The following is a 13,321-nucleotide window of genomic DNA, read 5'->3' on the forward strand; positions in this document are numbered from 1 at the left end:
TGACCCGGCAACCAGTTCAGGTTGTCCCCTGCCCTCTGCCCTCTGCCCGAAGATACCTGTGATGGGCTCCATCACCCCCGCGACCCTACTGAGGATAAGCGGTGCAGATTTTCATAGTGCTCATACAAAATGCATATTTTGTAGTTTGCTAAAAACATGTGTAGAAAAATGGGGGAATTCAAAGTTGGTAGCACCTTTGACTTGTTGCCCTATGGTAGGCGCTACAGGTCCTTTAAAACAAGAACTAACCGTCTAAGAAATAGTTTCCTCCACAGGGCCACTACCAATCTAAACAAGCGTGCAAAAGTGTGAAAAATAGATATTTGGACAGTTGCTTTGAAAAATGTGCATTTATATCTTATTGATCGACTTGTTTTGGAATAGTTGTTGCCGCTAAATCTTATTGCACTACTTTTCATTGCACCATTGTTTTTTTTCACGGCACTATTCCAATTTAGGCCAGTCTCCATGCACTACCTTGTAAATAGTTTTGCCTATTTTGAAGAAGAAAGATATCACCGTTTATTTTCACATGAAACCTCAAACATTATCATATCCTATGACATTTTAAAGGGATCCAAACGCCAAAGCATCTGTTCGCACCCAGAAGTAGAGTAAGTGAAGTGTGTTTCATTCATATTCTCATTTCATCCGTGTGAATATAAACGTGTGAATTACTGTTCAATAGAAACCAGATGAGTTATTCATTTATTTTCTACTAAACATCATTTTGAGGTCAAGCGGTCTGAGAATACCGGACACCGGCAAATCCGGATACTCTGATAATCCGGATGATTTTCCTGGTTCACTTGTATCCGGATTAACCGTGTTTTATTTTGTTTAGCTAGCGTACATGTAAGTGAGAATGCGCCAGACCTTTGTGTCTGATAAGGTATCTCCCGAAGACGATGAGGAGGCACAACAGGATGAAGACAATGACGGCCACCACGCCGCCGATCACCGCATGGTCCACGCCCGATGACGTTGACATCGCCGTAGGGTCTGAAGAGGCAAGGAGGAGGAAATGGGGACGGGTGGAGGTGATAGGGTAAGGATGGAATCAAGGAGAGGAGTGTACACAATCTATTAGTGACCTCTTCATATAGGGATATAAAAATAAGATAACTCTTTTATTAGGGCTCTATTTTCCACAAAGCATTAAAGAAGCTGTACTGAATTCTGAAATTTGTTACTCTCTGCCGCCATTTCTTGGCTTGTGCCATCATTGCAGCCTCTGTCAAGCCTCTGTCCCCCCCACTTGAAGAATTTTGCGACCGAGGGCCAAAATCATCAAACATTTTTGATACTCACTGCATTCTTCCAAAAAGCAAACCCGCACACCTACATTGATTTATAATAGCTGAAGTTGTGATTAATCATGCGATTTAATTGGACCTCGTTCAATTACTAATCATTTTGTTGGTCAACTGTTGTTGGGCAAAAAGAAAATCCAGCCGTGAGAAAAAAAAGGAACACTGTAGTTTAAGCTGCGGTGTTTAAAATAGTATCGTCTTCTAGCCCAGAATTTACCTTATTTTTTTTATTTATGAAGCTATTTATCAAATGTTTTTTAATTCGTATTATCAAAATTGGTGCTTTAAAATTAGCACAATACTGTATGGGATATTGCTCTGATTCTGAATGTTTCAAAAACAGTTTGATAAAATGGTTTATTTATAAAAAAAAAAAAAGAAAGAAAAAAAAAATGTAGATGTCTGCATGCATCGGAAGACTTCAAATTGGTCAAATATTTTGCATTATAACTCAGTGCGTCTCATATAACACACAATACAGTTGACAAGTTTGCATTCCTACAGGTTTGACGGTACACTACTGTATTTGTATTAATCTCTGGCACTTTGCATAAAAATAGTGTGATAATGAGATAAAATGGAAAGCCTTTTCATGTGTCATCTGTATCAATATTTGTCAAGTGGTTAGGTTTCGGCGCACACATTATCGCGACCCAGGCTTGATTCCCGTTGCATAAAATGATTTGCGATTGAGGTGAACGGCATTTATCATCTGAGCAATCATTGCACTGATGCATACCAAAAGTGATTTAAATGTGCAAAGGTTATACATGAATAGCTATGGTAGCCCTTATTGTAGTTTTTAATCCATGCACCTTATAGTCCAGTGCAACTCCTATATGAAAATAGGTATGACAAATACCATTTTTTGGGGGGGTGGCCTTATAATCCAGTGCACCATATAGTAAGGAGAAAACTATATATTTCTTCATATCTATTTACTTAATGCATTGCCAAGGTATCAGATCCAGACAATAGAATTAATCATTCATTTTCCTCGTTGGCCAAAAATTTTACCAAATGCGGCTTGCCACTCAAAGTTTGCCCACCCCTTTGTTCCAGTTGGGCCCAAAATAATTTGCAAAGTGACACAAGTTTTTTTTATTTTAGCTGAAAATTCAATAATATGGGCTTAAAGTGCACAATTTCAGCTGCAATTTGAGACTTTCCACATCCAAGTCAGACTAAGGGTTTAGGAATTAAAGCCCTTTACACTCTTCATACCTATTTTTCAAGGGAAGAAAAGAAATTGGACAATTGACTCAGAAGGCTGTAGTTGACTCAGAAAACTCCCTTGTTTACCTGTCATAAATTGAGTAGTGAAAAGGTCTTGTGTGGTTTTGCATTTGGAAGCTGTTATTGTGACCACACCTCATGCCTTCAAAAAGCCCTCAATGAAGGTGAAGCAGATTAGACTAATAAGAGAATGAATCCATAAGAGACCTGAAAAGGTTGGAGAAGCCAAATCAACAGTTGGGTGCATTTTAAGAAAAAACGAATGCACTAGTAAGGTTGGCAATTCAAAAAGACCTGGACTTCGACAGAAGACAACAGCGACGGACAGGGCCGCAATGGGCCCACTTTTTCTACCCAAAGCCTGCCCATATTTCCATGAAGGAGAACTTTGAATGAATGGAACAGCAGCGAGCTCTTAGGAGGCATTTATATTGGGAAGAAATTCAGGTATATGTTGATAAGTTAACAGAAAACTCTCTACTGTTTTAATTAAAAGGAAAATTATATGAAGATTCTGATGTAGATGAAAACATGTTTACATATGTACACGGGCGTAACCAGCCTGTTTTTCAAATTCAAGCCGGGCACCCCCAAAAATGATAACATTTTTAAAACTCAGGATAGATTTGAATATGATAAAATACGCTTGCTAAAATATAAAAAGAGTAAAACAAAACAAAAAATGTGAACACTGCAGCATCTGAAATACACTACTCCACCCCCTTGAAAATGTTCAGTCCATATAATTCCTAGCACCGCTCTTGTTCCTTTTTGGCTCGGTTAATGTCACTTGTGGCATAGCGGCGGAGTCTGTGGAGGCTCCAGTGAAATACTGTGGGATTATGTTATCATGGAAGCCCAAGAGTGCCATCATTAGATTTAAATAGAGGAACATTCAGTTATTAAAAACGGCCTTCAAACAAACATGCAATTAATAAAAACAGCCTTAAACCAACATTCAGTTAATATAAAGAGCGTTAAAATAAACATTAAATTGATAAAAATGGCCTTTATAAATAAAAAAGCCTTTAGCAATATATTTTAATTAAAATCTTATCATAACTGAATTGACATGGTGTATCACTTCATGTTAAATAACAATAAACATGTTTTTAACCAGCTATACAATTTGGGTGCTCAGCACCCCTAAATCTCTCAACCGAAAATCGCCCCTAGCCTATGCACACTATGAATCATTTGAAATTCGTTTTTTGACCACTAGATGTCATTATATTGTGTAGTGCAACCAGCAAGTGAATGAAGAAATTCTTTTGAAGAGGCTCCGCGTACAGTGTTAAGTTTTTATCAGATTTTTTTTTTTTGTGGGAAACCTGATTTGGCCCAACCTCACTTAGACACTAGCTCTGTCGGCCCCCAAGGAAATTAAGTTTGAGACTAGTGGTCTATAGACATGAGAATTTCCTTTTCCGTGTACATCAGCATGATGGCCTCCCAAAGTTCCTGAGACAGTGAGCTTCTCAGTCCAGTTTTCACACATTTAGAAGTAGAGAATCTCCACTCACATGTAACCTGAGGACAGGAAATGCTCAACAGTATATATATGCAAGCCCAATGACTTGGTAGGCATCTGAGAGGAGCTTGTATTGTGAGAGGACCTGCTTTTTTCCCATTTTTTTTCTTCCCAAGCTCTTTTCTTCTTCTTTTTTTCTAGCATCTTCCCTCTTTATCTTATTTTGACATGCCCTTTTCCTTCTTTTGAAGTAAGGTCAGTTAGTGCGAGTGACAGATACATGTTCAAATATTTTTTATTATTCAGCCAGCCCAACAGCAACCTTCACATGAGCCTGCCCTTCAGGAAATCTCCCATCCTTCCCGATTAGCCACTCCGGCATTGGCGACAAATGATTGTAAAATAATCTCCGTGGTAAAGAAAAATCAATTTTCAACATATACTGAAGTTACGAACACTCTCCAGGAACTGGTTGCATCAGTCTTCTGTCTAAAATATGGAGAAGACCGAATGAAAGTAAATTCTGAGGCTTTACCACTAGGTGTGAGCCATTCATCAGACCCCAAAAAAGTCAGGCCAGACTTTAAAAGTTCTCAAAAGGTGTTCTATGGGCAGATTTAACCAAGCTAAACGTGTACCAGAATGATGGGAGGAAGACAGTTTCGAGAAAAAAGGGAACAGCACATGATTCAAAGTGCACACCACATTATACCTGAGAGGCAATGGGAAGGCATGGGCATGTATGGCTTCCAAAGGCACTGTGTCACTTGTCAATTGATGACAGCATATAAAAGTAGACGGATCAATTTTGAGGTATACAGGTATATACTTTTGCTCAGATTCAGCCAAACGCTGAAGAATTTATTGGACAGCGCTTTTCAATGCGGATGGCCAATGACCCAAAACGTACAGCAAAACCAACCCAGGAGTTTATTAGGGCAAATAAGTGGAATCTTTTACAATCTCCAGATCCTTCCCAACCGAGCATTTCATTTGCTCTGGACGAGGCTTAAGGTGGAAAGACCCACAAACAAGCAACCGCTCCAGGCAAAGCATCAAGGAGGAGGAAAACCAACCTTGGTGTTCTCCATGGATTCCAGACTTCAGGCAGTGATTGCTTTAAAGGGTATACAACAAAATATTGACACAAACCTTGATTGTCCAATTACTTTTTAGCCCTCAAAAAATGTGGTGCTTTTGGAAAAATAATTGTTCCTTGTTTTTTAGTCAGATGTTGTTGTTCAACTATCTGAATTAAACATTACATTTTGCACTTAAATTCTGGTCAAGATATTTCAATTCAAATCCAATGTGGTTGCATGTAGGGCCCAACTTGAGAAAACGGTGTGTCTGTCCAAATACATTTCCAGGCCTAACTTTATATGCATTAGAAAAAACGATAGGAATAGGACTTGACATTGGCAAGTACTCTGGACTCAATACTCAAAACTAATGCAAATTAAAAAAGATTATTTGCAACACTTAAGACCTACAACAAATCCCTGTGTTGAATTATTCAAACAAGTGATGTTGAAAGTATTTTTACCCGAGTCCTTCCCTACTCACGCTCAAACACTAAAGGCACACTTGTGCAGAGAGGTGATAGGGTGCGCTGACGAGGCGAGACTGCCAATGAGGCCATTAATCCCACTTGTCAGTGTTGCTGCGCGCACACGTATACACACACAGTGGACACAGTGTAATTGACCAGTAGCACTCAAAGGGTCATGTGTTGGTAGGACGTGTGTCGCATATACGCGAGACGCCATGAAACATTCATTACTCATTCTAAGAGTGTGTGTGTACGGACAGAAATACACAACCACAGAAAAAGCCATCGACACACGCACACACAACCACACAAAAAATACACACAGAAAAAACACGACTAATGGAGGCAAAAAATGAAATGCACAATAACATAAAAGCGCACATCAACTCACAGGCCACGAAAGAGCACAATCGAATGAGATCGATGCAAGAGTCGTATTCCGAGCTAAATCTCCACTGAAGGCCAAACCCTGAATAACTAGCGAGTGCACGAGGATGTGGTTCCACTCATATTCTCTAAGTGGCAGTAGGGAACATACTGTAAGACAATGGGCAGGGTTAGCCAAGATCCTAAATATCGATCAGTCTTATTCCACCGCCATTCTACAGTAACACTCTCTGAGCTTGTTGAACAAACAACTAACCTCCGAAACAGATACCTCACAATAGGACTTTTTCCCTTTCATCGTTTCAATTAAAAATAGCATTTACTTACCTACATATAGATTTTTCATTGCCCCCCCACCAACCTACCGTAAAATTTGGACAATAAGGTTTTTCCCCAAGCCTTCAACCCTGCGGCTAATGCACTGATGCGGCTAATTTATGCCTTTTTCTAACGACCGCCAGGGGAGCCCGAGTAGTAAGGTTAAGAGTGGGACATATGGAATATATGTGTCGAGGAAGACGCACGTGAATGAAACTTCGCGCTATGTGTATGAATAAAACCAGCATGAAAGGACCCTCATCATGGTAAAGGTGTACAGTAATCCCTCGGTTATCGCGGTTAATGGGGACCAAAACCACCCGCGAAAAGTGAAAATCTGCGAAGTAGCCACGCCCCTTCAAAAATGCTTAAATTTTTTTATTTTTTTAAATTATTATTTTAGTGTATTATTATTATTTTTTAGACCCACGAAGCTCTAAACCCGCGAACGTGGAACCGCGAAGTAGCGAGGTCCCACTGTAAATCGAAAGGGGAGGGCTAACTACCATATTGGGAATAATTTTGGGAATAACGGATTACAAGAACATCCAATTAAGCAGAAATGTTTAAGGAGCATTCCTATTTATCTGTCAGCCTTATCGTGTGTTTTGGAGTAAATATTCTACACGGTTGAATTCTATGGATTGTCTTTGATGTAACAAAGCTATTTTCATGGACATTTTAATAAGTTCAAGACGGCCATTAGCGGAATATTCCAAGACTTTTGGGTGAGTTATACCAGGTTTCTCGTTTCAGACAGATCGTGATGAGTATATTTTGAAATGGTCCCAAGAGTTAAAGCTTTCCAATAATATGTGGCTTAACATATTTCAGTGACTGGTGACATAGCACAAACATGTATTTGTTAATACCACCGGTGAGCCGTCAGAACGTTAAAGTGTTAAGGTAGCATCTATTGTCAAAACTATTTCTGTGTTCCGGTTTTATTTGTAAATATAGCTTGGCTTATATATGGCTTATAGTCAGGTGCGGCTTATAGTCCGAATTCTATGGTAATTACATTAGTGATAACTAATCATAAAATCTCCCTACTTTATATTTATTTTAAAAAATGATATACAATACATATTTTATATAAATATACTAAAGAAGATTAATATATCAAGAGTTTCTTTGGGTATTCTATTCTTCCTATGCTATCATCAATAAACTGCCAAACTATCCTAACTAATCTATCAGCTAAATAAAACCATATATAACAACAAAATGCAACATACTGTGTATACCTTTCTTACTACTTCTACCCTACAGAAATGACCAACAACCAATTATCTCAAGTGGAGGCTTACCGTTATTACCACAGACCTTTACAATACCTATACTGACTACCACTCAACATACTTAACTAAACATAAGCCGACAATTTTTGATACAACTCTTGCACTTGATCGGATTGTGCCTTGCACAAGCACCCAGGTGACATAAAGGTGACTAACAGGTGGGTGTTGTACCTGCGATATTTTCTGCAGCAGCTTGGTGATTGGATGAGGAAACGATGGGATGATTGTGATGCATGTGGGTATGTTGTGGTTTTGTGTTCAGGTGGTGAAGGGGAAACAAAGACATAGAAAAAAAACAGTGAAATCTGGACTTGCATACTAAGTCCTTGTCTCCATGGTGACAAGTTGACTAACAGTATGTATTTGTCATTGTGGGCAGGGGGTTTGCACTTGTGGATTTTTATTCTTGTTTTTGTTCTTTTTACCTGTGGTCGCGCCATGTCCGTTCAGCTCGTCGGAAACTGAGGGGGTTAGTAGGGAAGGGGAAAAAGTTGGAACTTCTGCAGAGGAAATGGGGCTGACGGTCATGTCTGGGAAAAGCTCGTTGGAAAGCGCGGTAGAGGCGGCAGTAGGCGATGTTGCGGTGGGCAACGTCGTGGTGGGCGACGTTTCGGAAAAGGACCCGGTAGAGGAAAGCTCGGAGTGAGCAAAAGCGGGATCGGTCACCACCGTGGAGAACGTGGGCGTGGGAGTTGAAGGTGAGATGGTGGAGTCCGTGGGGTCGGCGGGATCTTTGACGGGTGGGGGGTGAGGACAATGTGCAATTATAGAGAAAGGGGGCGGCCCGTACGAGCGAGGAGAGAACGGGGAGCGAAGCGCGAGGCAAAGTGTTTGGAAGTAAAGCGAAGGCAACGCGGATGGATAAGAGGAAAAAAAACGAAACAAAATTGAATGATTAAGAACAGAAAAAACTTCCTATGTACATTATGCAACCACCTAGCTAAGGGGTTGGCAACCCAACATTTTGAAAAAAAGCCATGTGGGACCATAAAAAAACAAACATGTCTGGAGCATAAATGGAAAGCCTTGTATAAGTCTAATAACAAACATATACTGTACATTAGCTTTGTATAAGCAATAATAGCCAATTATAAGAATGATTAAGTTGGTCACAAAATAATAATGAGCTGTCATCATTACATGTTAATTTTTCCTTGCAGTGCATTTTGTGAAGAATGACACACCAAGTGGCTCCTCAGTTGTAAGATGCAATGAGGTTTAACTTCTTTACAACATTGATGATTTATAGTGTGCTTAACTGCTTATATAACATTCAAGAAATGTAATAAATAAATCCGATTTTTAATGCTGGTCTACTAGTGATCCCAAGAGCCAAGAAGAGTCCCGCAGGTTCGAGAGCGTTCTCCATTCGGGCCCGGTGCTGTGGAATGCTCTTCCCCCTGTGATTCGATCTGCAACCTCAGTGGAACTGTTTAAATCTAGGCTTAAAACAAACTTCTATTCTATAGCATATGAATAACCTATATTTTTTGTTGACAATATCTGTGTATTATTTGTTATTGAAACATCCATTGCAGCCTGGTCATCCTCATGTGCGGTCCTTTTTCTCAGGGTTACTTCATTTTCCTCATGTTGAGGTTTTTGAGTTGTTCCTTGCCCTCATGTAGGTTTTGGATCAGGGGAGGGTGTAATGATAGTCCGTGGTTTGCAATAATCTATGGTCAGTGCAGCCCTTTGAGACTCTTCGTGATTAAGGGCTATACAGATAAATATGACTTGACTTGAATGTTATTGCTATTTTGAGGATTCAACCATCAAGATGGAAGGTGCATAACGTACCCCTTATCTGGGTAAATACAGATAAAACAAACCATGCAATTACTGTACAAAAGAATAAATCTTTTGAAAAGGGAACATTTCTAAAATCAAATTATTACTATTTAATTTCTGTGCAAATATCAAACAATTCAGTGCATGGGTAATTACAAAGCAGCATCCTCTGCTGGGTCTGAATTAATGTCATTGATTTGCTGATTGGTGATTTGCATGTCTTTCTAATAGCCCTTTCCTGACTGTCTTAGTGGGGAAAGTGTTAGGGTCTGGGACGCCTCTGTCCACCAGAGGGCGCCTCAATAGTTTGTACTTGGGACAGGTATGTCCAATCACCCCACCCTAATTAGCCTTAACCTTCATAAGGACATTTGGGGACAGCATTCAGCAATGGGTAATTTTCATTTTTTTATCACTATCAGATTTTTGCAGTTCATCCTGCTTTCTGAGGTTTGTTTTATTGTTTAATGATCCAGACAGTTTTATTGTTATTTTTGACTGTTAGTTTTATTGAACATTTTTGTGAATAAATCCAATCATTTTTTCGAGTACTGTGAGTTTCCTGCTTCTTCTGTGTGTGTCCATCTAAAATCTCAACAGAAAGCTGTGTCTTTGATTGTCTGTCTTCGCTCAGTTTTGTTCTTGAACTTACTCTGCACAGAGGTGTTCTGATATGTCAATGAATGACTATTATTGGAGTTGCCATCTGTGATCAGTTTTAATATCTCACAGATTGCAACAAAAATTCCAACAGTAGTAAAGTTTGAAGAATCAATAGTCTTTTGTTTTGCGCTCCCTTAATTTTTACAGAGTAATGCGATTGCACTTTTTCCTCATCTTTCACTGGTATTCTGCTGCTTATGTATCACAGGCTATAATGCAATTATTTCTTAATAGAAAATAAATGTCATATTTGTACTTATTTTTACAACAATTGAAACCATTAGGAAGGCTTGTGTCACATTTGTGTTTCTACAGAAACAATATTAACACACAAAAAAAATGATTTCCCTCCCTTATCTTTTTCCATTTGCAAACATTTTTGAAAAAGTCTCAGGGGGACACTAGGTAGCGCTAAAGATCCATATCCGGCTCTAGAGGCCCAGGTTGCCGACCCCTTACCTAGCTTTATTGTTACCTACATCTTGCTGAACAGAATCCCCAACTGTCCCCGAAACCTCACCTTGCACCAACAGCGTGTACTCGCCCACGCTGCTGCCGATACCGTTGTCGGCGAAACACAAGTATACGCCATTGTCCGACTTGTTGAGGGCCTCAAAGCGCAGGAATGTACCCTCGCTTTTGGCCAGCGGGGGGAGCTCTCCGTCTTTCTTCTCCCAAATGTAGGACGATGGTCTGGAAAATACAAAAAGTGAGAGAGTGAAAAAAGTTTACAGAAAGCGTAAAAATGAGAGAGCGAAGGGGCAATAAGACAGGACAGCCGTTAAACAAATGGATGAAAGACAGGATGAAGGAGGGATGGCATGATGGGCAGATGAAAGAAGGGGCGGAAAAAAATAATCGGAATCTCCAACAATCCATCGGGCGACAAAAGCCATGCCGGCGGTGTTTCTTGATCAAAGAATCAATTATGCAAATGAGAAGCTCCTCAAGGCGCTCTGTGGTAATTACAATGACAGCTATCAGGGATGCTGGGAAATCTGGAAAAAAATGGGACCTGAAAATTAAAGCACACACAAGTTTTGTCATATATCACCCTCAACTATTTCCACCAGTAACAAAGTAAACGCGTTCCTCGAACGCAATTACTTTTGTCAGTATTCAAACATGGAATCTATGAAAATTCCTTGCTCAAACGCCGTTACATTTTTGTGCGCTTCTCCGCTACTTATTGAAAACAGTTTATAAATTACACCATCTGATCGGTACCTGTTCCCCTCTGGTTAAGGATTAGCATCACATCGCTAATCACGTCGTCAAAGTGGAGATAGCATGTTTATATGGTGCTACAAAGTACAACTGGATTTAGTTATGATTGCACTGTCTCAAAGCACAGAGTACAAGAATTTCTCCTTCCTGGTATTCTCCCTAACATATATATATATATATATATATATATATATATATATATATATATATATATATATATATATATATATTCACACATCTAACCTGTATTTACAACTATAAAATAAAAAAGGGAATGAAAACAGGGGTTCACCTTGAATGAACAAGTAGCAAATGGTAGGCAGCGTGTTGCTTAAAGAGGAACAACACGTTAACTGGAAATCAATGGGGCAAACGCAAGCACAAAATGTAAGGTGAAAGTGCTATTAATGTTGTTATTTTAATTTGTAGAATATTTTTTGTAGTACACCATGCCTGGTAAAAAAAGGAAAACATCCTGGACAGTACTTAGCAATGGAGGAGGAAATCTCAGAGCGGTTTGACGCCTAAACACAAAATGGATATGGAGTGCTAAGTGTTGTTTTTCTAGCTGTTTTCTAGTTTCTTTTCTCAAGATTACATAAGAAATATAAAAAGTTCACTGTTTCCACAGTTTGGTTTTCACACTTTCTTCTATTTCTTTTATTATGAAGCTGTATTAAGCAGTTTTAGGTGGTCGGCCTCAATGTGCGTGTATTCGGTACTTTGGAGCTACAAAGTCACTTCCAGAGCAACATGATACTTTTGGATGCCAGTATTCTGGAATTACTTTTTAAATAAAGTAAAAAGTAACGGTAACTGATTACCTTTTTTCAGTAAGGTGCTCAACATGGAATACCAGACTATCGAACCAAACTAGTATACATCATTAACATATCTATATGGATACGCAGTTGTAAATATAGTCGTGTTAGTCAAAATGAGCCTCTTGGTTGATTTTCGTCAAACAGTTTATCTGTGACTGACCTACTTCAGGGACTATTTAACACTAGTGAAATTCCCTTACTAACTGCCAAACCGACCAATTATTGACAAAACCTACTTACCAATCCAAACATTCACCTATCCTATTACTTTTATAATCATCTGAGTTAAGTGAGGGCAATAATTGATTGTGGCTGACTTAAAGGAGCTATATGGAATTTAGCACTTTTTTACTCACAGCCTCCATCTCCTGGCTTGAGTCATCATTACACCTTCTGTCAAGCTACTGTTGATGTATGTGCACGGAGCTGCTACACTTACAAAAAACAAAAACAAAAAAATGTTGGGACAGGTATAAAGTCAGCCCTGGCCCCATCCGTTCCTCCTACCTTATGTGTTCTGCTTTGAACTGTTTTGGTAAAAGTAAGGTAAAAGCAGATAAGTGCGGTGGGGGGAAAAGCATTGGGGCTCTTTGAACACAGTTGGGCATAACTAACACATTGTTAACAGAGAAAGTATCCAACTTTTAAGGACACCTCAAAAGAAGCACCTTGACTTTAGGGAGAATTGTAGTCTAAAAACCATTAACAGATCAGTAGGTCATCCCAGAGGCCTATTCCATTCTAGAAGACCCTAACGCCATCACTAGCTGCTTTGGCGAATAGCATCGAACAGTAACCAGCTTTGCTTTAGCCATTAGTTGTAAATGCTGAATAAATTAAAATCCTAAACTTAACTGCAAATTCTATTATTGTGGACACAGCCAATAGCTGCTACTGCTAGTCCTTTCATTATTTCCTAATGTTGATAGGAAATTACATTATTTTGATTACACCCAATGCAGAAAATAGATACAATTCCTGAAAAGTCATCTCTTTTTTTTAAAGAATCATTATCAAATTCAGATTTTAATTTATCAAAATATTTTTGCAGTATATCCAACGCTATAACAATTTAAATTGGCGAAAACCAGATATGCCCAGTTGCGTGGATAAACTTTGAAGCCTCTGCAACATCCGAGCTTTTAGCGGGCCGCTGCCGGGACCATAAAATGCACATTGACTTTTGAGCATAATGTTTCATAACAGCCACTTACGGACGCTAAATGCCGACTAAATTG

The 13,321-nt window shown here is 39.2% G+C and overlaps 1 protein-coding gene across 3 annotated transcripts in view; it reads right to left on the bottom strand.

Annotated features, from left to right (window-relative positions):
- Positions 1-13,321, bottom strand: part of cadm3 (cell adhesion molecule 3) — a 171,632-nt gene that overhangs the window by 10,882 nt on the left and 147,429 nt on the right. Inside the window, exons 8-11 of one of the 3 annotated variants that reach the window (XM_088336594.1) lie at positions 10,553-10,725; positions 8,004-8,309; positions 7,750-7,770; positions 877-1,002 (exon numbers count right to left, since the gene is read on the bottom strand). In XM_088336594.1, coding sequence (XP_088192720.1) covers positions 877-1,002; positions 7,750-7,770; positions 8,004-8,309; positions 10,553-10,725 — 626 coding nt within the window. The remainder of the gene's footprint in view (positions 1-876; positions 1,003-7,749; positions 7,771-8,003; positions 8,310-10,552; positions 10,726-13,321) is intronic. The other 2 variants (XM_088336601.1, XM_088336610.1) reach the window with 2 other exon arrangements.

This window comes from Urocampus carinirostris, chromosome 1, assembly GCF_059441175.1.
Source record: "Urocampus carinirostris isolate Australia breed hairy pipefish chromosome 1, RoL_Ucar_1.0, whole genome shotgun sequence".
NCBI classification, from domain to species: Eukaryota; Metazoa; Chordata; class Actinopteri; order Syngnathiformes; family Syngnathidae; genus Urocampus; species Urocampus carinirostris.